Here is a 20,382-nt window from a genome sequence, read left to right as displayed (position 1 = left end):
TTAAAAAGTCATGTATTTATACAATAGCCTCGAAATTGTTAAATCCCACTGATAAAATCGATACACCCTTTTTAATTTGCACTGCAAATTTAAATAAGCGTGAAAAATAGACTAAACTGTATCGGTTTTAAAAGCTCTTATCAAATAACATTACAGTTGCAATAAATAGAATGGGTATGAGCATGCTTTAAAGAAACTGCTCAATTTCCATAAATATTTTTGTATCTGCATTTTTAAAAAGACTAGATTCAAGATGATTTACAACTGTATTTATTTAAATCGTATTTGCATCAACCATTACAATAACTTATAATGAGCAAATCAAAAAGAAGATTTTGTTTGAACAGTCTGTCCAGCTTTGATTGCTCTCTTTTTGTATAAAAAGGGAAGAAGAACGATGAGGTTCACTTGGATTCATTTTATCGAGGTTTAACAAATAACTTCAAAGTAAGTAGAGTTAATTTCAAGTGAACTAAAAAAAATTTTAATTGTCAATAATTGAGCTTACTGATTTTTCAAAATTTTTTTTCTTGTTTATGTAAAGATGAAGATTTTTGTTGTTCTTGCATTTATCTTGCTGGTGTGCTACTCATCATCTGCACCTATCACAGATGACTGTGAATTGCTTTTTAGCGAAGCGGTAAGAAAGTACTTTCTTCATTTGAGTTACAAAATTACTTTGGTCGTTTATGAATAAAAAAATTAATAAATAAATAAACGCTGTCAGTAAATGCTCAATTAAATATTTGTAAATATGTTTGTTAACCTTTTTTCTAGGTATGCCTTGCTTATAAAGGCCTTGATGATGAAATCTCAAGTGATGTTAGTAATGACGCAAATGATGTTGATGAGGCTACCAAAGAGTTCTTAAGAAATGGTATTTTTTTAAATACAACTGTTTTCTGTTAAGTTCACAATTAAGTTTAAAAAATGTTCGACGACCTGCATTTTTATGATGTTAACACTTAAAATACTCATTAAAAAAAATCTTCTAAAAGATTACATTCCTTATAATCAATCTCTCTCAATAAACTGTTTACATATATCAATCTGATAATTCTTATACTTTTTAATTTTAGCTCTCCAGAAAAAATTGGAGTTCTTAATAAATCTTGGTTTATTGCAAAGAGTACCATTAGTTGGACAGTTTATCCACGATTTTGTTGCTAATGATCCAGAGGGTGTTGCTAACGCTTTAAATGGTGGAATTTTCGGTCTCATTAAAATTGGTCAACACATCATCGGAAGAATTCTTCAAGGATAAAATTTATTATTATGCAAACTAAATTATGAAAACTAGTAATAAAAAAGTTGTTTTTTTCTATCATCATTTTATTCTTTTAAAAAACAGGCCATTAAAAAAAATAACAAAAAAACGATATTTAAAATAACAAAAAAAGATATTTAAAATAACAAAAAAAGAGATATTTAAAATAATGAAGAAACAATCTATAAAAAGGTAAAAAAAAAACAATATTTAAAATAATAAAGAAACAATAATTAAAAGAATGAATAAACGGTATTTAAAGAAATAAGAAGCAAAACTTTCTTTTAAAAGTGCTTAAAATGCTTCATCTTCAATACTGTCAATTTAAACAAAGGTTATAGTTATTGCAAATGCAAAATAACTTTTTTAAAAAAGTTTTTGAAAAATGCAGCTACTTAAGTATTTATTGAATCAATGAAGTTTATCTTTTTTAAAAAAATTAAAATTTTTTTAAAGTTATTCAAATATACCATTGGAAGAGAACGTTTAATCGTTTAAAAAAAAGAAACAATTTTTCATTTTATATATTGATAATCAACTAAGATACTATGCCAACCAGGTTGACATTTGTTCAGGTGACTTTCATATTTCGAACTATTTGAGATAATCAAAATTTCTAAACAAGTAAAATAACTAAGTCAAGTAACACTACACGTAAAAATTCCAAAAAAAGTATCCAAAACTATATTACTAATTTCATATATAGATTCTATAGAATTTTTGAATTTCTAACTAAGAGTTTATGCATATAATTTCAGCATACACTTTACATTACACTTACATTACTATGTAAGTGCAATATAAAGTGCACTCTGAAGAGCACAGCAAACACAGTTTTTCCACTTTTTTTAACCATGAAAAAATAAGAGGTTATCAGCCAACTAAAAGAGATCTAATTTGTTAATGTGAGCGCAGTTTTTTATATAAGTGTTTTTATTGGTTTGTTGAAGGTTATAGATGGGTTGAAGAGATATGGTTTTGTGGTTATGTGAAAGGGCTATGGGAGTTGGGGTTGAGGTTGAGAGTCTGGGAACTAGTTGGTTTGAAAGAGCAAGGTTATTTGTTAAAGACTTAAGGTTGCGTTTTCCGTCCTCAGTAAATTCTATAATACAATAATTCTCAATATACGATCTATTTGGGTGTAATGGTTAGCACTTTTTTATTCATTACGTTAATAATTTTTACGCATTACGCTTAATTAAAACGCTTAATTTTTACTTATTTACATGGCAGGTTGATGAGTCTTCATCTTTTCCAACTCGTTGTTTTTAACTTAATTATCTTCCCTCACAATAATAAATGAAATGAAAGTAAAGAGCGGAATTTTTTTTTAAAAAAAATATTTTTAAGTAAGTTAATAAATTTGGTACATATAATGAAAAATTGGCAAAAAAATTGCGCTTCATATGTTTAATTGCCAAATTATGACAATAAAGTTACTTTAAAGAAAAAAAAAACTTTGAATAATCGAATAATCAAATTTTTGTTGCACTATTAAAATTATTTTTGATTATTCAAATTTCGAAAAATCAAAATTAGTTTTAATAGTGCAACAAAATTTTTTTTGTTCTAATCAAAGAAAGAATGTTACATTAGGGTATGGGATTTTTTTTTTTTTACTGTTGTCACAGAGAATTAAAACTATTTAGAATGCTTGGATTGTATCTAAAGTTGGAAATGGTGAAACTTGAAAATATTATTAGTAATCTTATTAACATAATTAATAAAAGAGTGCTAACTGCACATTAGTAGAACATTATATTAAGAACGATTGCAGTTAAAACTGAGGAAGAACAAAACAACCTTTTCCCCAAACAATGAACAAGATTGTGTTGTTCTTGCTCAGTTCTAACTGCAAACATCTTCACAATAACGAATATTTCACAATAACAAACGTTTATATCAGTCAACTGAAATAAAACGAATTTTAAAAAATTGTACAATTTGTTATAACATTCCATAAAAATTCCGATATCTCACATACCTTCTGCTTTAATAATTTTCAGAAAAGTTCTATGGAAGTTTGAAAGCCAACTTTATAAACCTAACAAGTCCAAATTACTGATAATGATATTGGTTTCGAAGAGATGGGATGAAAAACGTTGTCGCCGTTTCTTTTTAGATGGTGTTGGTGGTAAATTGACGATTAACTGAGACGTCCAATTCTCCTGCACACTGTTAATAAACAAGGAAAAAATAACATCAGTAAAATCAAAACTTCGACTTTTCATGTTTTTTTATTTCAAGGAGTTATTTTTCATGTAGTTAAAAATGAAATATTCGCGTTTATTCACACTTTTTTTTTCTTTTATAAATAGGTTGATACTTACATTCTTAAATAACTCTTGCTCTTTTTTTTTTTTTATATATTCCTAAATGCTTTCTGTTTCGTGTAAAAAATGTTTGAAATGTCGAATTTTTAACAGGTAAAAATTAGCAGTTTGAAATCAGTGTAAAATTTTTATTTTACTTTTTCTTGGTCAAGAAAAATTTTATGTATGTCACTGAGTATAAATAGTATAAATTCAAATTGCTCTGAGAGGCTCTATTATTACATTATTATTATATATAAATCTATATGAAGCAGGGAGGGGGAGGGAGGGGAGGGAGGGGGAGGGAGGGGGTACAGTTTTATTGATTTGCTCAATAACAATAATTAATTTTTTTAAAAAGCTCAACAACCACTTTATGATGACATCACTAAATGAATTGATCTTTTCAAAGACAATAAATGAAATTATTGGATCTGTTAGGATCAGTAGTTATTTGCTATTTTGTTGGATTTTTCTCGAGATTTGCATGTATGGTTAAGAATTTTTTGTTACAAAAAAAGTTTTTTCAAAGTTTTTTTTTATTCATTATTTGCAAACTATTCTTTAAAAACTTTCAATATCTCTCAATTGAGTTACGGATACACATTGTTCCTTGGAGGAACCAACAGCCCCCCTTGTCCCTATGCCCAATAGTCCTCTCCCCCCCTTGCCCCCTCCTAAGCGGATTATTATAAAGGCCATGTATAAAGGGCTATTGGTAAAACGCATCACGGAGTGCTCTTTAAATTTTATTTCGACATAACTTAAGATGGCTGGTTCTCTCACGTGCGCCCAGATATCGAACTTAGTGTTTTTGTATAGATTCCATAATAATCCTTTTACCAAACGGTTACCTACAAAAATCACCATATACTATCATCAAACATTTCAAGAATAATAAATTTTAGTTAGATTTTAATTACAAAAGCTTTACAGCAAGCTAAAAATCATGTAGATAATGTACATTCATTATCTTTCGTGTACTTTTGTTTACATTCATTATCTTTCGTGTTCCTTAAAAGTTATTCTCTTACTTAACATTTAATGAATATATTATATAAATTTATAATGTGTCGGAGTTGTCAATACAGAATACTTAATTTCAATTAGTAAATATTAATCATGTCCTGGCTATTTGGCTTGAATAAAGAGCCTACTGCTCCCCAGGATTTCCAACAAATGATTCCTCCTGCTGCTGGAGGTAAATTTCATTTTATGTATATATAATTTTTTCTTTGAGTAATCTCTTTATACTACTAACATTCAATTATTTGCTGTTTTGTTGATGTATAAACTTCCAACTGTTTTTTAATGAGGAAAGTATACAAATATATCTATATCAATCTTTAAAAACAAAATTTAACTAAGTGTAAGTTAATAAACCATTGGTCGATTAGGTTAACAAAGTCTTATGTTTTTTAAAAACTGAACATGCTACCCTTTTCTGATTGATCAAAATCTATAATTTTAAGTTAATTCATCAGAATGGTGGAAATTGTATATATATAGAAGCTTAAAATCAGTATCATGAAACTTTCTTATGTTACCTACAAATCATTCTTAAAAAATGTGTCTTGTATTTGTCATTCCTTTTGGCAATAATTATATATATTAAAACATTCTGAATTATTACAAACCATTATTTTTAATTAGATAATGTTAAAAATATCTCTACTTTTATTTTCAATTTTATTTGATGGCAAACAAATTGTTGTATGCAGAATGTTAATAAATATCTTATTTACCAATTTTGAAATTTTAGATTGGTTAAAGCTGGTTTTTCTGTTTTATATTATATTATCATTATTCTATTATATAAATTTTTAAAACTAAGAATTAATATTAGTAAGTTAGTTTTAGGATGTTTTTATAATAAATTTTGTATTTAAATAATATGCTTTTTTTATAAGGTAATGGTGGTGGAGAAGAACCTAATAAGCCAAAGCCTTGGTCAAATTTTGATCCTTCTGGTCTAGAAAGAGCTGCTAAAGCTGCAAAAGAATTAGACAGTGCAAGTTAGTAGTAATACTAAATTTTTTTATTTGCATAATGGATGTTTGAATAAAAATTCTGTAACTGTTAGAGCTTCAGAATTACTACTACTAATATTCAGATATTACACTGCTGAAGTTTTACTTTTTTTTCAAAAATTTCACGACTTTTTGTAAGTAAACGATGCCTAATTTTACACAAGAAACAAATTTAAAAAATTGACTTCGTTCTTTTTTTCTAACCAAGAAAGTTGCTGTGACTATTTAGATAATAAAAAAAAAATCTTTCTTAGAATATGCAAAAGAAGCTCTAGAGCTGGCTCGTTTACAAGAATCTACAAAACAGATGGAGTATCAAACTAGTCTAAAGGTGAAATTTATATTTTTAGCATCACAGCATTCTGTTTGGTTTGACCAAATTAATATTTTTACTTTAAGTCTTTTTTTATTACATATATCAAACTACTATTTTCTGAGTTAACACCTTGAAATAAAATGAACATCAACTTCAACTTAATGTTTTCTTTCTTATTTAAAAATAAAAAAATTTCAATGTCTAGTGATGTGTGCACTTAACTTTTCTTTTCTCTTTCTCTCTCTCAATTACTGTTGGACATATAATCAGTATTTTCTTTCAAAAGTTGATGTAATCTATATGCGACTGATTTATATAAAATATTGCACAAAAGAATACACTTTAAACTAATTGCTAAACTTGATTACCCTTGTTGCACTGAACATATTTTGTAAATGTGTACAAACCACGGATGCCAGATTTAAAAAAGCAGTATCTCTTTTACCTCTAGGGCTGCTAGCTCGAACATGTTCAAGTTCGAACGTTCGAACTTTACAGCAAAATTTTAATGTTCAGGTTCGAACTTTTTTCGCTTAAAAGTTCGAACTTTCAGAAGAAATGCCTAAAAAATTAAAACATTAATTAAAAATAAAACATGGCTACTTTCAAAGACGTTAGCACATCCAGAAGATCAAAGGTTTGGGATTATTTTGAATTTTCCCAAGAACTGCAACAAGCCAAATGTAAAATTTGTAAAGTTTTATTAAAAACTCCTGGCTCAACAACAAGCACTATTACAAGACACTTAAAAATGAAACATAAAATTGACATTATTAAATGTAATACCTTGGCCTCTGAGGCTTTCGAAATTAGTCATGTTCCTAAAATACCAAGAATTGAAAACTTTTTTAGTTCTGGGATTAAAACTTTACCTGAAATCTTGAGCAGATTGACTGTTATTGATGGAATAAGTTTTACAACCATTGCTAATAGTCAAGTTTTGCGATCAGCATTTCGTGCTCAAGGATATAATTTGCCCAAAAGTCAACAACTGTTCGTTATTTAGTGATGAAATACTTTGAAACAATCAAGAAACAAGTAATTGCTTCATTACAAAAAGTCGTTTTAACAAATGGAAAATTTAGCCTAACATTTGACGAGTACACATCAGTTAAAAACAGGAGATACATTTGAATATTCATTATAACGGAGGATTTCAATCTCTTGGAATGTTAAGGGTGCATGGCACAATGCCAGCATCGAAAGCCATTGAACTAATTAATAAAAAACTTAATTCATTTGGTTTAAACTTAGACAAAGATATTGTTGCCTTTGTTACAGATGGAGCCAGTTTGATGAAAAAAATTGGCTATGACACTAAACCAGAACATCAAATATGTTACAATCATGCTATCCATTTATGCGTAATTAATGTGCTTTTTAAAAAAAAAAGTGCTGCACTACCAAACGATAATTTTGACAATGAACCTGTTGATACCATTGAAGTTGGTGTTACCATTGAAGTTGGTGTTACCATTGAAGTTGGTAATAACAATGAAGTTAGTGAAACCATTGAAGTTGGTGATACTATTGAAGTTGGTGATACTATTGAAGTTAATGATTCAATTGAAGATGTTAATAAAGATAATGGTGGTAAAAGTGAGGAAGAAGATGAAAATTCGATTAATTATGTTGAAACAATTCAAATATCTACTGAAAATTTGGTGCCCTCATTGAAAACTGAATTTCAAGAGCTGGTGGCCAAAATTCGAAAATTGGTACAAATGTTTCGTAGATCACCTGTAAAAAATGATGATGATCTTCAGCCAAATATTGTTAAAGCATTTGGAAAAGAGAAAGCTTTGATTTGTGACTCCAGGACAAGGTGGAGCAGCACAATTGCTATGTTAGAACGGTTTTTGGAAGTCCAAAAAGAAATAAAAATAGCTTTAATTAGCAAAAACACCAATTTTCCTCTTTCTAAGAATGAACTTGATAAAGTTAATAACCTTTGTGTTGCCCTAAAGCCGCTCAAACTAGCTATTGAAGCACTTTCCAAACGTGATGCTGATTTATTGTCTTCTGAAATTATAATTCAATTCATCTGGAAAAAATTGGATGAAGCCAACACGCCAATTAGTCAACTTGTAAAACAGCAATTTGAAAAAAGAATTGTTGAAAGGAGAAACATAAAGTTAATACATCTAATGAAATATTTATCAAACCCAGATGTTTTGAATCAAGATGATCAGTTTGGGAATAAAATAAAAAGAAACTCTATAGCAAATTTTGCTACCAATCTTATTCAAAGATTATTCCAGTCTAGCGAGGAAGAATCTAATGTTGATGGAGAAGTCAATAACAATGATATAACTGATGATATGAAAAATGCTGACATGAAATTGACTTTAGCTCAAGAACTTAAATGTTTCATTAAAACATCTGATTTTCAAATGAGAGTAGACAAAGGTGAACTTGGATCTAACCTCATTAAAAAGGAAATGGCTCTTTTTGAAGCCAGCAAATCAAGACCAAAAAATTTAGAAATGCTTTTTAATGCTCTTAAAACTATTTCTCCGACATCTGTGGAGGTTGAAAGGGCTTTCTCTAGCCTAGGATTATTTGCTAAAAAAATAAGGAGCTCATTACGGGATGATACATTAGATGCATTAACATTTTTAAAACAAACACTAAAAAATACTGAGTGATGTTTATTCTAAAATAGACAATTTTTTCAAGTTAAATGTAGTGAAAATGAGAAGCAGGTCTCAATAATAAACAGTTTTGTTTTTATAAATAAACAGTTTTATGAATAGATAAATAAACGGTTTTGTTTTTAACTTGTACTCTTTTATTTTGCGTGTTTTAGTACATTAAAAAAAGTTCAAAAATGTTCGAACTTTTTTCCCAAATAGTTCGAACATGTTCAAGTTCGAACTTCTAAAAAAAAGCTCGAATTGGCAGCCCTATTTACCTCTACATCCTTTCCTTTAAAAGAGAAACTCTTCATATAGTTCCTAATTTTTGGCAAGTTTGAACCATGATTGTTTCAAAAAGATCTTGTTGTGTTACTTGTATATCACAATCAATGTCATAATTAAAATCTGATAAAGTTCATGAACTTTTTGCTTCTGATTATTATGCTTACAATTTATTAACTTCTCTAAATTTCCAAATAAAGGAATATGAACTTAATATGGAACGAATACAGATTGAAAAAACCAGGGTGCAGCAGGAAGAGAGGCGAAAAACACTTGCAGAAGAAACAAAGCAAAATAACCAGGTTAGTATTTAAATTATAAAGTTGTAAAGCATTAATGCTAGTGGTTTGTTTAAATTCTTTTACTAAATACAGGATTTTTTTTATATCATCATCATATTTACCACTATATATAAAAAAAAAGGTTAACCATGTTCAATATATCTCTTGAAATTTTTCCTGTTTCTTAATTTAGAACCTTGTAATTATATATGGTATGTGTAAATTAAAGTTTTTTTTCTAGAGAGCGCAATTCTCTGATCAACTTGCTCGAAAACGATATGATGACCAACTAATTCAACAGGTTGGGTATTTTATCTTAAGAAAACAACTGTAATCTTTAGAGCTTCATCATAATTAGATCTTAAAGATAACAATAGTCATATTATCATTAAGTTTACTATCATCATTAGAAAAAAATGAATGATGAGAATTTACTAAAGCAAGAAGAATCAGTTAAAAAACAAGAAGCCATGAGAAGAGGTAAGATTTAAGTTTAATATTTCAAAATATCATTGTGTATTAGAACTTAATTTTACAATTAATTTAAATAATTTGATTTTTAAGTGAATTGACATTTAATCTGACAAAATATCATTAAATTAAATATAAATTCTCTTAGTGCTTAGTAAGTAATTATCAAAGTATTATCAAAAGTATTCAAAACAGAGGTATCAATTCATGCAAAAAACTTAACATTTTAAGTTTTAGTGCCCCAGAATGCAACTGGGTTATGTTATTAGATAATTCTTTAAATTGTTTTTTCTTTGTTAAAAAATTATTGTAGCTGCTTTTCTCTTGTGTTTTAGCCACAATTGAACATGAAGCTGAGATTCGTCATCAAAATGAAATGAAGCAACTAACAGCAAAAATGAGGGCAAAGTATATTTTAAAATTTTTTTGACTTTTTAAGCAACTTTCTTTTAAACAAGCATTAATAAATTTTTTAAAATAAATTTTGTACATTTTATATTATGTAAATAATGTTTTTCTTATTGTTATTAGACAATCTTTTAAAGTATATTTAGGAGAATTTTTCTAAATTTTGTAAAAAAATATTTTTAGGGGAGTAATTGAGCGAGAAAATAAAGATATTCGTTTAGAACAAATCAAGTTAAAAGCTGCTGAACACAGGGAGACTGTTTTGCAGTCACTTAAGTATGTCTTAATTTTTTTCAGATAAAAGTAAAATTAATCTGTTTATAAAACTGAAGTGTAAAATAATGCTTTAATAGGATATGTCCTCATTATAAACAACTTTATAATAAAAATTTAGAGCTGCTGGTACAATTATAGGAACTGGAGTTACAAACTTTCTTTCTGACTGGGATAAAATATCTGCCTCTGTAAGTTTTGATTTGATTATCAAAATCAAATTAAGACTTAATTCATAAAACTTAATAATTAGGTTACATTTGATGCTTAGGTAGCAGGTTTATCATTGTTAGCTGTGGGTGTGTATGCAGCTAAGATGGGAACTGGTGTTACTGCAAGGTATTTAAAAAGTTGTGATATGCTAATAACTAAAATAACTAAGTTTGTTTAATTTCAATTTAAAGGGATGGAATAAATTTTATTTTTCCTGATAAAATAAAGAAGCTGTTTTTTTAAATTTATTTAGAAGTATTTAAGAAGATTTTTATAAAATTAAATTTCTGTATTTATACTTTTTAAACATGCAATTAAACTGACGAATAAAAATGATCATAGGTATATTGAAGCACGACTTGGTAAACCATCTTTAGTTCGAGAAACTTCTAGGTTGACAATGTTGACACTTATCAAGCATCCAGTTCAAGTAAATATTCTTAAAATAGAAATTTGTTTATAACAGACATACAGTGGTGTGCAAAAGTTTCTGGCCAGTGACATTTTGTACTCTAATTTATTTAAATAAAAAAAAAGTTTTTAAATTATTATAAGATGTTAGTATGAGAAAAAGGAAACAAAATAATATAACAAAAGAACTAATGTTTGTGAAAGTATCTATTATTGTAATTGTTATATTTACATGTGCAAATTTCTAGCCACATTGTACTATAAGAAAAGTTGTTAGTCCACAGGCCCTTTATGAAACGTTTTTAGTCCACATTTGAAGTAGAAAACCACTGCTTTAAAAGTTCAACTCACTCCTTGTGCAGAGATGATGATGATGAGGATGATGAGGATGAGGATGGTGATAATGATTCTATCATCTTTAGAAAAAGATGAATGGTAACCATGTTTGACAGTTTTAGGATGAGGAGGAAAAGGATGAGGAGAACGAGAAGGAGGAAGACAAGGATTAGGATGATGATGAGGAGGAGGAGGAGGAGGAGGAGGAAGAGGAAGGAGAACTTGGTATAAAAAATCATTTTTTTTTGACAGTTGAAATTTACAATAAATACATTTACAAACATAATGTTCTTTTGTTATGCTACTTTATTTCCTATATCTCATGCTGATATCTCATGTTTTAAAAATCATTAGTCTTTTTTAAAATTAAGTAGAATATGAAATGTTACTAGCTTAAAACTGTATATGTGCAATAATTATTTGTTATAAACAACTTACTAATTATTTTTTGCGATAATTATTTATTGTAAATAAACTTACAATTTATTCATTCATTTTAGGGTGTATCTAGAGTGCTATTATTTCTTAAAAATAACAATTGAACATTCTTCTGTTTATATTAACCATAGCTAAATCTCTAGTTTTGCCACCACAAGCCAGCCTAAAACTCCTTTGATATTCAAAAGATATGGCTGCTAATATTTTGATAATAATAGAATCAGCTTATTTGTTAGGTATCAAAGACTTCTTTTGAGAGCGTGTTCTGCACTGAAAAATTTAATACCATTAACTGCCCTGTACTTAAGGATATTCTTGTAAAAAACAAGTCATCTCTTGGAGTAATAAAACTTAATTGTTAAGATTAAGAGATCTCTGTGTTCATTTTAAAATCATGTGGACTTATGATTTTTAAAACCATAAAATAACCTGAGTTGTTATGCTCCATGTTCCACACAATTCATTATGTTTTGTTTTGAATCCAATAGTATTTCAGTCACATTCTGTCACATGTTTTTATAAAAGCCTTTTCCATAAAATTTTAACATCTCTGCTAAAAGAGACCGTTTTTAGTTTTTTAGTTATTTAGTTATAGCGTAATCCATATCTAGTTACACTAGTGGCCATAAAAATGGACATCCCTTCAAAATATATGAAAACTTCACTTTGGTGTGTTTTTAAAAGAAAATAAACATATTTATGCAGTTTTCTATATTGATTATTATTTTTTTAATGTGTTTAGATTAAAAAAAAACTAAAATTTTGATTAAAATTCACAATTTTAATATAAAAGTATAACAATTTAATGACAAAGTGGCATGTTATGGTAAATTTACATTTTACAGCTTACAAAACATGTTATTAAAAAAATGGCTTATAAAAAAAAACTTAATATTTTGTTGGATATCCATTATTTTTTATTATTGCAGCAATCCTCAAGGCATTGAGTCCACTAAATTGCCTAAATCTTCAGTGCTGATCACGTGAAACCAGGACTTGATTATGGTCTCTATTAATTGTTGCTTGTTCCCAGGTTTTTCTTTCCTTACAAGTTTTTTCAGTCAAGACCACAGGTTTTCTATCGGATTCAGGTCCGAACTGTTTCTAGGCCACTTCAAAACGTTTATCTTTTTGTCTTTAAATCAATTTTTGATAGTTTTTGCGGTGTGCCATGTAGCACTGTCCTGCTGGAACACACAGTTTTCTGTTTTGCCCTCAAACAAATCATCAATCAATGGGAGTAATTTAACTTCTAATATGTTTTCTTGGTATTTTTTGGCATTACCATCCACAATGTGGATACGACCCACAGCATCTCTGGCCATGCATCCCCACACCATTGCACTTATGGGATGCTTCATTGTAACCAATGTGCACTCTGGTAAAAGATCTTCACCAGGCCTTCTTCTCACATAACTGATTCCATCACTTCCAAAAATGGAAATTTTGCTTTCATCACTCCAAATAACTCTTGCCCAGTCTTCCTTTGTCCACTCCTTGTGTTCTTTTGCCCAAATCAAATGATTCTTTCGTTGTTTTTTGTTTAAATATGGTTTTTTTCTGAGTCTTCTTGCTTTTAACCATTTTCAAAAAGCCTTCGGTGAATTGTTCTTGAACTAACCAAAACTCTGGCAGCCTCTAAATCATTTTTAATTTCAGCTGAAGTTGCTCTTCGGTTCTTAAGTGCAAGCCTCATTATCATCCTGTCATTGTTGGCAGTTTTCTTATTAATTTTTCCATTTTTTGGCATATTTTTGAAGGTATTGGTTGCCTTAAACCTTTTGCACACCTTCCTCACTCCAGATTTTGTTGCTCCATTTCCCAACTTTTTGGCAATTTCCATGTACGAATAACCTTCTCCACGTAATGTAACAGCTTTGCATTGCTTTGTAGGTGACCAATATCCTTTCGCCATTGTAAATAAAAGTACAATTTTAAAAAACACACTAAATCTTCAAGAGCACTGTCCACTTTTCACCAGCAATTGTTGAAACTCAACTAAATGACTACAAAACAATGATCTTGTATTTATAGATTAAAAGATTTATGGATTGAAAATGTTAATTAATAACGTAATTAACTATTAGTCATCACAATAAATAGACTAGTTTTCACAAAAACACAAAAATAATGAGACATTCACCTTTTACTAGAGAAACCCATTAGCAGAGCAATGACTCATTTTTGACACCAATTATTAATGATAATCCATAATTATGTTTAAAATTGATATAAACAATTAAAATTTGCAATTTCCTATTACCAAATAATAGATGACGTGGTTTAAATATAAAATTAAATAATTAAATCCACCAAATGTATGATATGTCAACTTTTCTAAGAAAAATGGTAAAAATTACAGGGGTGTCCATTCCTATGGCCACTAGTGTATAAACATAATCCATATTTAGATATAAACATAATCAAAATGTTTAGTAGTTCAGTGCAATAATGAATGAAAGCTCTAATTTTATTTTTTTAAAAATATAACAATTGCTTGACTAAATATGCATTAAAAACCTTTTTTAATGATTTGGTTTAGCACTTTTGTTGTTCATGTTGACTACTTTTCAATTAACTCATCAGCAGTAATAAGAATGACAAAACTTCAAAATTCTTAAAGTTGTAAATTTAATAAACGTGTAACTGATAATTCTTCCAGTGAGGAATTCTTTAATAGGTTTTCAAAGAATAAATTACTTTAATCATCCAACACTTTCTGTGTTGATAGAATACAATGGAAATGCTGTTGAATCAAGGTATTTGACAGTAACTTATCATAGGTGCTTAACAACTAATTATAATCTTGCACTATTGATTTCTTCAGCTTTCAAAGCTAGAACTAATGGATTGATTGGTAAAGCTATCCATATTAATGCCGATGGTATCTTTGTCTTTAATAAGTTGAATAATAAATTTTGTTTTCAATTTTTTCTATTCTCAATTTTCTTCAAGTTCTAAAACACATCAGAAGGAATGAGCTCTTCTATATGATGGTGACCTATGCTTTTTGCATGCTACACCCAGTAGCCTGTGTTGTTTGTTGTGTTGTCAAACACCATGTTGGTTTTAATTTGTTTGCAATTCCATTTTTGTAGCAGTTGGATCAATCTTGAAGTTATTTCACTATTACCATCATCAGTCCCAATAGAATATTATGGTATGCCAAGTAGTTTTAACTCATCCCTGGTCCCAATTCCAAATGTTAGTTTCTCTTTGGTGCTTTTTACTAATATTTTAAAATCAACTCTTTATTGATTTAAAGGTATTAGTAAAAAGCACTGGCAGAGGTTGTTGAACATTATTAACAAGCAAGTACATACCTAGTGTAAGAAGTCTATCTTGATTCATTTTCTGCATGCCATAACTGTAAAGTTCTAAAAATCTGAATCGAACAGACACATATTTTGGAACCTTTTGCAGTAATATAATAGTTTAAGCTCAAGTTATAGTGGTGGCTTAGATTCTTATTGCAATGATTTTGATTGCAGCAATTTAAAAGTATATTCTGTCTTGCTAGAATGGCATTATTTTCCTCTGCCTTCCATCTTCTCTGCCATGATATTTTGTCTGATACTGCAGTGTTTTACGGTGATGATCATACTTTTGAGGAGCAACATTTATTTCTCCAACTTTTCAAGGATTTTTTTTTTGAAAGTTCTTTGTTTGAGTCCACTACTTGATTGTTTCTCTTATACAAAACTTTTCACTCATGACTTTGAACAATCCTGCAATATACAAGATAACATCAGTTTTTCTTTATCTGTTGATTACTTAAATGAGATTTTTTGACACTCTTTCAGGATTAGGTAAGTTGCCTCAAACAAAAAAAAATTTTTGTTCTTAAAGTCCAATGAGTTTGTTGTTAACAAGTACTAGTTAACCTCAGGATTTACTACCGTTACTTAAATTCAAAACATGAATTTAATTTCAACTTACTACCTTTATTTTTGTAGTATCTAAAAGGTTTATATTTTTTATATTTTGAAGGATGAACCTGAATTGATGCTTTTATAAATTTTAATATATGCTTAATGTTACAACCAATCACCATTTTAATCAACTGCTATTATTTTTCCTTAAGTTTACAATAATTTCTTTTTAAGTTATTCTAAACATGTTTTTGTTTTCAGGTAGCAAAGCGACTATTTACTAAGCCAGAAGATGCTCTTAAAGGAATCATTTTAGAGGTTTGTTATGGTAATTTTGAGAGGAGCAAAACATTGCTGTTTTTGTTTATGAATTAAAAGATGTTTTAACTTGATTGTAAAAGTAACATTTCTAAATTTTAGAAAATGTTTTTAAATTAAGGATTTAACTTAAAGTTAAATAGAAATTTATCTGATTTAATATGCAGATATGCTGATTTAATGTGCAGATGTAGATTTTTTTTTTAAACTCTTAGCCAAAACTGAATGAGCGTTTACATGAAATTGCTCTTTCAACAGCTAATACTAGAAGAAACCGTGGTTTATACAGAAATCTATTGCTCTACGGACCTCCTGGAACTGGTAAAACTATGTTTGCAAAGGTAATTTCTATGAGGGTATTATGGTTGTTGTTTAGTTTTTACGAAACTAGTAATTCTTTAAGTTTTCCAGCTATGAATTTTGAATAATCATTTTAATTTTTTAAGAGTCTAGCTCATCACTCTGGACTTGATTACGCCATCCTCACAGGAGGAGATGTTGCTCCGATGGGAAGAGATGGTGTCACGGCGATGCACAAAGTATTTGACTGGGCTTCTACTTCGCGAAGAGGGTGAGAAATCTCCTTTAAAAAATAGGAGCTAGAATATCGACACGCAAGTAAAAAAAAAGAAAAAGAAGAATGTAAAATTCGAAATTTTTACTCAAACATTTTTTATGCTTCTTTAATAAGAAAAAACATTTAAAATTATTTAAACTCGATGTTTTTGTTTTTTTTAGGTTACTATTGTTCGTGGATGAAGCCGACGCATTTTTACGAAGGAGAAGCACGGTTAGTTTATAAATTTCTGAAAAGAAAAACATGGAAGTGAAAAAAGAACTATTTTGTTTTTTTTTAGCAACTAAAGAAATAACGTTTACACATCATATTTAGGAGCACATCAGCGAAGATTTAAGAAGCACTCTAAATGCTTTCTTATATCGAACAGGTGAATCGTCAAGAAAGTGAGCTTTTTTCATTATTGTTTTCTTCGGTATTGTTATTGTCTGTTTTTATGAGTGGGCTAATTGTTTTGGAAATAATTACGTTCGTTTTTTGTGATTTGAATTTTTTTTTTTTTTTACACGAACACTTTTAGGTTCATGGTTGTGTTAGCGAGCAATCAACCTGATCAATTTGATTGGGCTATAAATAACCGCATAGATGAATTAGTTGAGTTTAAACTGCCTACGTTTGAAGAAAGGGAGATGTTAGTTCGCAAATATTTTGAAGAATACATTTTAAATGCCGCTACTAAAGGGTGGAGATCTAAGTAAGTTATTTTTTAGAAGCTATACCGTTGTTTTTTTATTAATATTTTACTGCTTTTTTAAAATGATTTTTTAAAAGTTTTTAAGTTTGCTGCTGTCATTTATCTTTAGTCGTATAAAAGTCGCTGACTTTGACTTTAATGCAAAGTGTCGCCAGATAGCAGCTGATACAGAAGGCCTTTCCGGTAGAGAAATAGCCAAACTCGCCGTTTCTTGGCAGGTAAATAAAAGTTATTTACTCTAAATCTTAGTGAAGCATTCTCCTTTAAAAATGCGAAAAAAAAATTTATTTTAAAAAAATTTACAAAATTTTTTTGTTATCCTCTAGGCAAGCACTTATGCATCACCCGATGGCATATTGACGGAGAGTATTTTAGACGCTAGAGTTCGTGAAATGGTTAGTCAACACAAACAAAAAGTAGAGTGGCTAAAAGAAGATTCTTCTGAAAATAAATCCTATCTAGAACCTCCTCATGCACGGACCACATGATTTATATAATAAATTTGAGTTTTCTTAAATATTAGGAGTTAACAAAAGATTCGATGTTTTATAGGAGTTACCATTTTCACGTTTAATGTGTTGATTAAAAAAATTTTTTGTGCAACTATCCTCTTGTGAGACAAAAATTTTTCATCGAACAAAAACTTTAAGATATTTAGGGAAATAGCGCGGATTGTATACCAAAATCAACTTTTGAACATGCTTTTATAAAGAAACAATTTTTTACAGAAAGAAAGGAAATTCTTCGTTTCCTTAGTTCCCAAAAAAAGAAAAAAGGCTCATAAGCGTTCAGAGTAACACTATGTTAGCTCTTCAGCTTGTTAAAATTTTTCAAACTTCAATTTTTCTAAATGTTTTTACTGAGGTCAATTATGAGACTTTTCTAGAGAAATTTATGAGCCCATTTTGAAGTGATTCATGAGAAATTCAAATTTTAAATGAAGTTCTATTTAAATCTTAAAATCATCTAAAAAAATTATTTTTAATGCTTTAGGAGCTTGAAAACCTAAATATTTCGTTATTTACAATTTTTTTTTCGACTAAGCAAGTCTGCACTCCACTTTACAGTCACTTTTTAAAGTATTGGGTTGGAAAGAAGGTTCTTTCGCACTTCGCCATTTTATAAATCTCATTAAAATATGGGAAGCTCTATTTTTTTTTCTATAATGTCCTTGTATTTTCTCTAAATGCATCAGCGGTACATTATTTTCTAGAAATTTAAACAAGCGAGTAGAGGCGACAATTTGCGAGGTCAGAATTGTTTTCTTCTATCTCCAATTTAGAATCTTGAGAAAAACTTTTTTAACTTTTTTCTAAAAGCAAAAATAACTTATGCTTTAAATAATTTATGTTAAGACAAATTATTTAGAAAAAAATTTAAAAAATTGATCAAAGTAATCAATACTAATTTATTAACTCGTTTTCTCCCAACTTTTAAAATGAGGGAACAAAATAATTCTAACCTCGCAAATTGACATAAAATATCAGTTTAGAAATCCTATATTCGACACTGCGCCTTATATGAGTTCCAGCTCCTTCATTCTACCGGTGAGGTCGAACATAACATATGTCAAGACCTAGGCCAAGTTAGTATTATTAAATGCACTTTTCAAATTTAGTTTTGACGTTCTCAATCCAATAACTTTCAACTCCAGGATTGTCCAAGGACTGGTCGTCTATCTAAAGTTGATTCTAAATCGGGACGTGGAGGAGGATCCAAGTTGCTGTATAGCCTCCACACTCCTATGTTTTCACACCAGTGTTGCACTGTATCCTTTTATTCAGACAGTTTCTAAATTCGGTGATTTGGATTCCTCACAGTCTGACACAACATGAAAAGGACATAAGCTTGAAAATCCTCTCTCCTAAAAAATCGATTATTTGACTGGTTAAATCAGTTAATCACTCGTGATGAGAAAAGGATAGGGTAGACCGGGGCTAGTTGCAACATTGCGGTTTAAAGGATGGTTTTGATATATTTTTCCTAAATTTTTCTTAATATAAGTATAACTTTGACACGTCAGCTGTAAAAAACTTACAGTTATTAAATAAAAATTTCATAAGTTATTGATATATTTTTTCTTTCGATGTAAAATTCTAAATTTCGTTTTTGAAGTTTTTTTGGGTTTTACTTTAAACCTTGAGGTATCTGACCATAGTAAAGTAATGGTAAGTTAAAAAAATCTTTTTCAAACACGAAAAGCTAAAAAAAATAGATTTTAATATAAATAATTATATACAGTTTGAGTTTACTTTTACTCCATAGATTGTCAAATGGTAAAAGAAATTTTAATGTGAGGGAAGTGTTAAAAAAAAAAAGTTAAGGTTGATCAATTACAAAATAGATGATAGACAACATGTTAACTTTATCCTACGCTGATCCTACGCTGATCCTACGCTGATCTTAGAAAAACCAATGTAACTTCTAATTCTGAAATGTCAAAAGCAAAGACAATGTTGTGCCAACTTAAGACATGTACCAGAAAAAATCTGCGCGGACATTATAAAGGATATTTATCTATTGTATTTCGATATTGAATGTTATGTATATTTTGAAAGTACATATGTTAATATTTTTAAATTTCACTTAAGAAAGTTTGTGAAGTTTTGTACGTGAGAACGCACGCACTTTGCGTTTTACACTCGACATCAGCTTTTGCACAGTCTTCGGCTGGACTTTCTTGGTAGCTCTCATCCATTTATTTTTGAAGTCTTAAATGTTTTTGGCTTCTTTTACATTGAACCTTAGTTTTCTTTTGACAAGAGCCCAATATCTTTCGGTAGGACGTAGTTCGTGACAATTTGGTGGATTGCAGTGTTTTTCAACGAAATCTACTTTATGTTCTCTAAGCCAGTTTAAAGTTGTCCCAGAGTAGTGACATGATGCTAAATCGGGCCAAAATAACGGGTTACCCGTGTGTGTTCTTAAAAACGGCAAAAGACATTTCTTGAGGCATTCTTTTATGTATGTTTTGGTGTTAATTGTTCCCGTAGTCACAAAACAAGAGCTTCTTTCACCACATTCCCAAATTGCTTGCCAAACTAAGAATTTTTTAGCGAATTTTTTGGATTCCGATGCATTTATATTTGGAATTCAGTTTCTTGCGATTAATTGCTGAATAATATTGGTGTCCTGGAAGAGATTGGAAATATGCAGCACAATAAGTTTCATCGTCAATAATCAAACAAGATTTTTTAGCACATAATTTTTTATAGAGCAGTTTTGAACATCGAATTGAGACATT

General features: G+C 29.1%; 2 protein-coding genes across 2 annotated transcripts; both read left to right on the top strand.

Annotated features, from left to right (window-relative positions):
• Positions 1–337: 337 nt before the first annotated feature.
• Positions 338–1,324, top strand: LOC149884119 (uncharacterized). The gene is made up of 4 exons (XM_090098387.1): positions 338–447; positions 545–640; positions 778–877; positions 1,080–1,324. The coding sequence occupies exons 2-4, from the start codon at positions 545–547 to the stop codon at positions 1,262–1,264; spliced, it is 381 nt and encodes a 126-aa protein (XP_089954513.1). The 5' UTR covers positions 338–447; the 3' UTR covers positions 1,265–1,324.
• A 2,999-nt stretch (positions 1,325–4,323) lies between these two features.
• LOC145185447 (ATPase family AAA domain-containing protein 3-like) lies at positions 4,324–17,673 on the top strand. The gene is made up of 19 exons (XM_090097524.1): positions 4,324–4,780; positions 5,490–5,594; positions 5,864–5,940; positions 9,047–9,148; positions 9,369–9,428; positions 9,538–9,607; positions 9,934–10,006; positions 10,190–10,282; positions 10,401–10,470; positions 10,551–10,618; positions 10,835–10,922; positions 15,811–15,867; positions 16,083–16,208; positions 16,314–16,438; positions 16,606–16,657; positions 16,760–16,830; positions 16,965–17,138; positions 17,248–17,356; positions 17,465–17,673. The coding sequence occupies exons 1-19, from the start codon at positions 4,702–4,704 to the stop codon at positions 17,624–17,626; spliced, it is 1,761 nt and encodes a 586-aa protein (XP_089953650.1). The 5' UTR covers positions 4,324–4,701; the 3' UTR covers positions 17,627–17,673.
• The last annotated feature ends 2,709 nt before the right edge of the window (positions 17,674–20,382 follow it).

Source organism: Hydra viridissima, unplaced genomic scaffold (genome assembly GCF_058129835.1).
Source record: "Hydra viridissima isolate aposymbiotic clone 2 unplaced genomic scaffold, HvirCarnegie_v1 scaffold_9, whole genome shotgun sequence".
NCBI classification, from domain to species: Eukaryota; Metazoa; Cnidaria; class Hydrozoa; order Anthoathecata; family Hydridae; genus Hydra; species Hydra viridissima.
The sequence above is the reverse complement of the archived record's forward strand: the minus strand, read 5'-3'. Positions and strand labels throughout refer to the sequence as shown.

Coding starts and splice junctions, on each gene's coding strand:
- LOC149884119 (XM_090098387.1), top strand. CDS start 545: ATGAAGATTTTTGTTGTTCTTGCATTTATCTTGCTGGTGTGCTACTCA. Junction 641..777: donor AATTGCTTTTTAGCGAAGCG/GTAAGAAAGTAC, acceptor CCTTTTTTCTAG/GTATGCCTTGCTTATAAAGG. Junction 878..1,079: donor CAAAGAGTTCTTAAGAAATG/GTATTTTTTTAA, acceptor TTTTAATTTTAG/CTCTCCAGAAAAAATTGGAG.
- LOC145185447 (XM_090097524.1), top strand. CDS start 4,702: ATGTCCTGGCTATTTGGCTTGAATAAAGAGCCTACTGCTCCCCAGGAT. Junction 4,781..5,489: donor GATTCCTCCTGCTGCTGGAG/GTAAATTTCATT, acceptor TTTTTTTATAAG/GTAATGGTGGTGGAGAAGAA. Junction 15,868..16,082: donor TTAAAGGAATCATTTTAGAG/GTTTGTTATGGT, acceptor TTAAACTCTTAG/CCAAAACTGAATGAGCGTTT.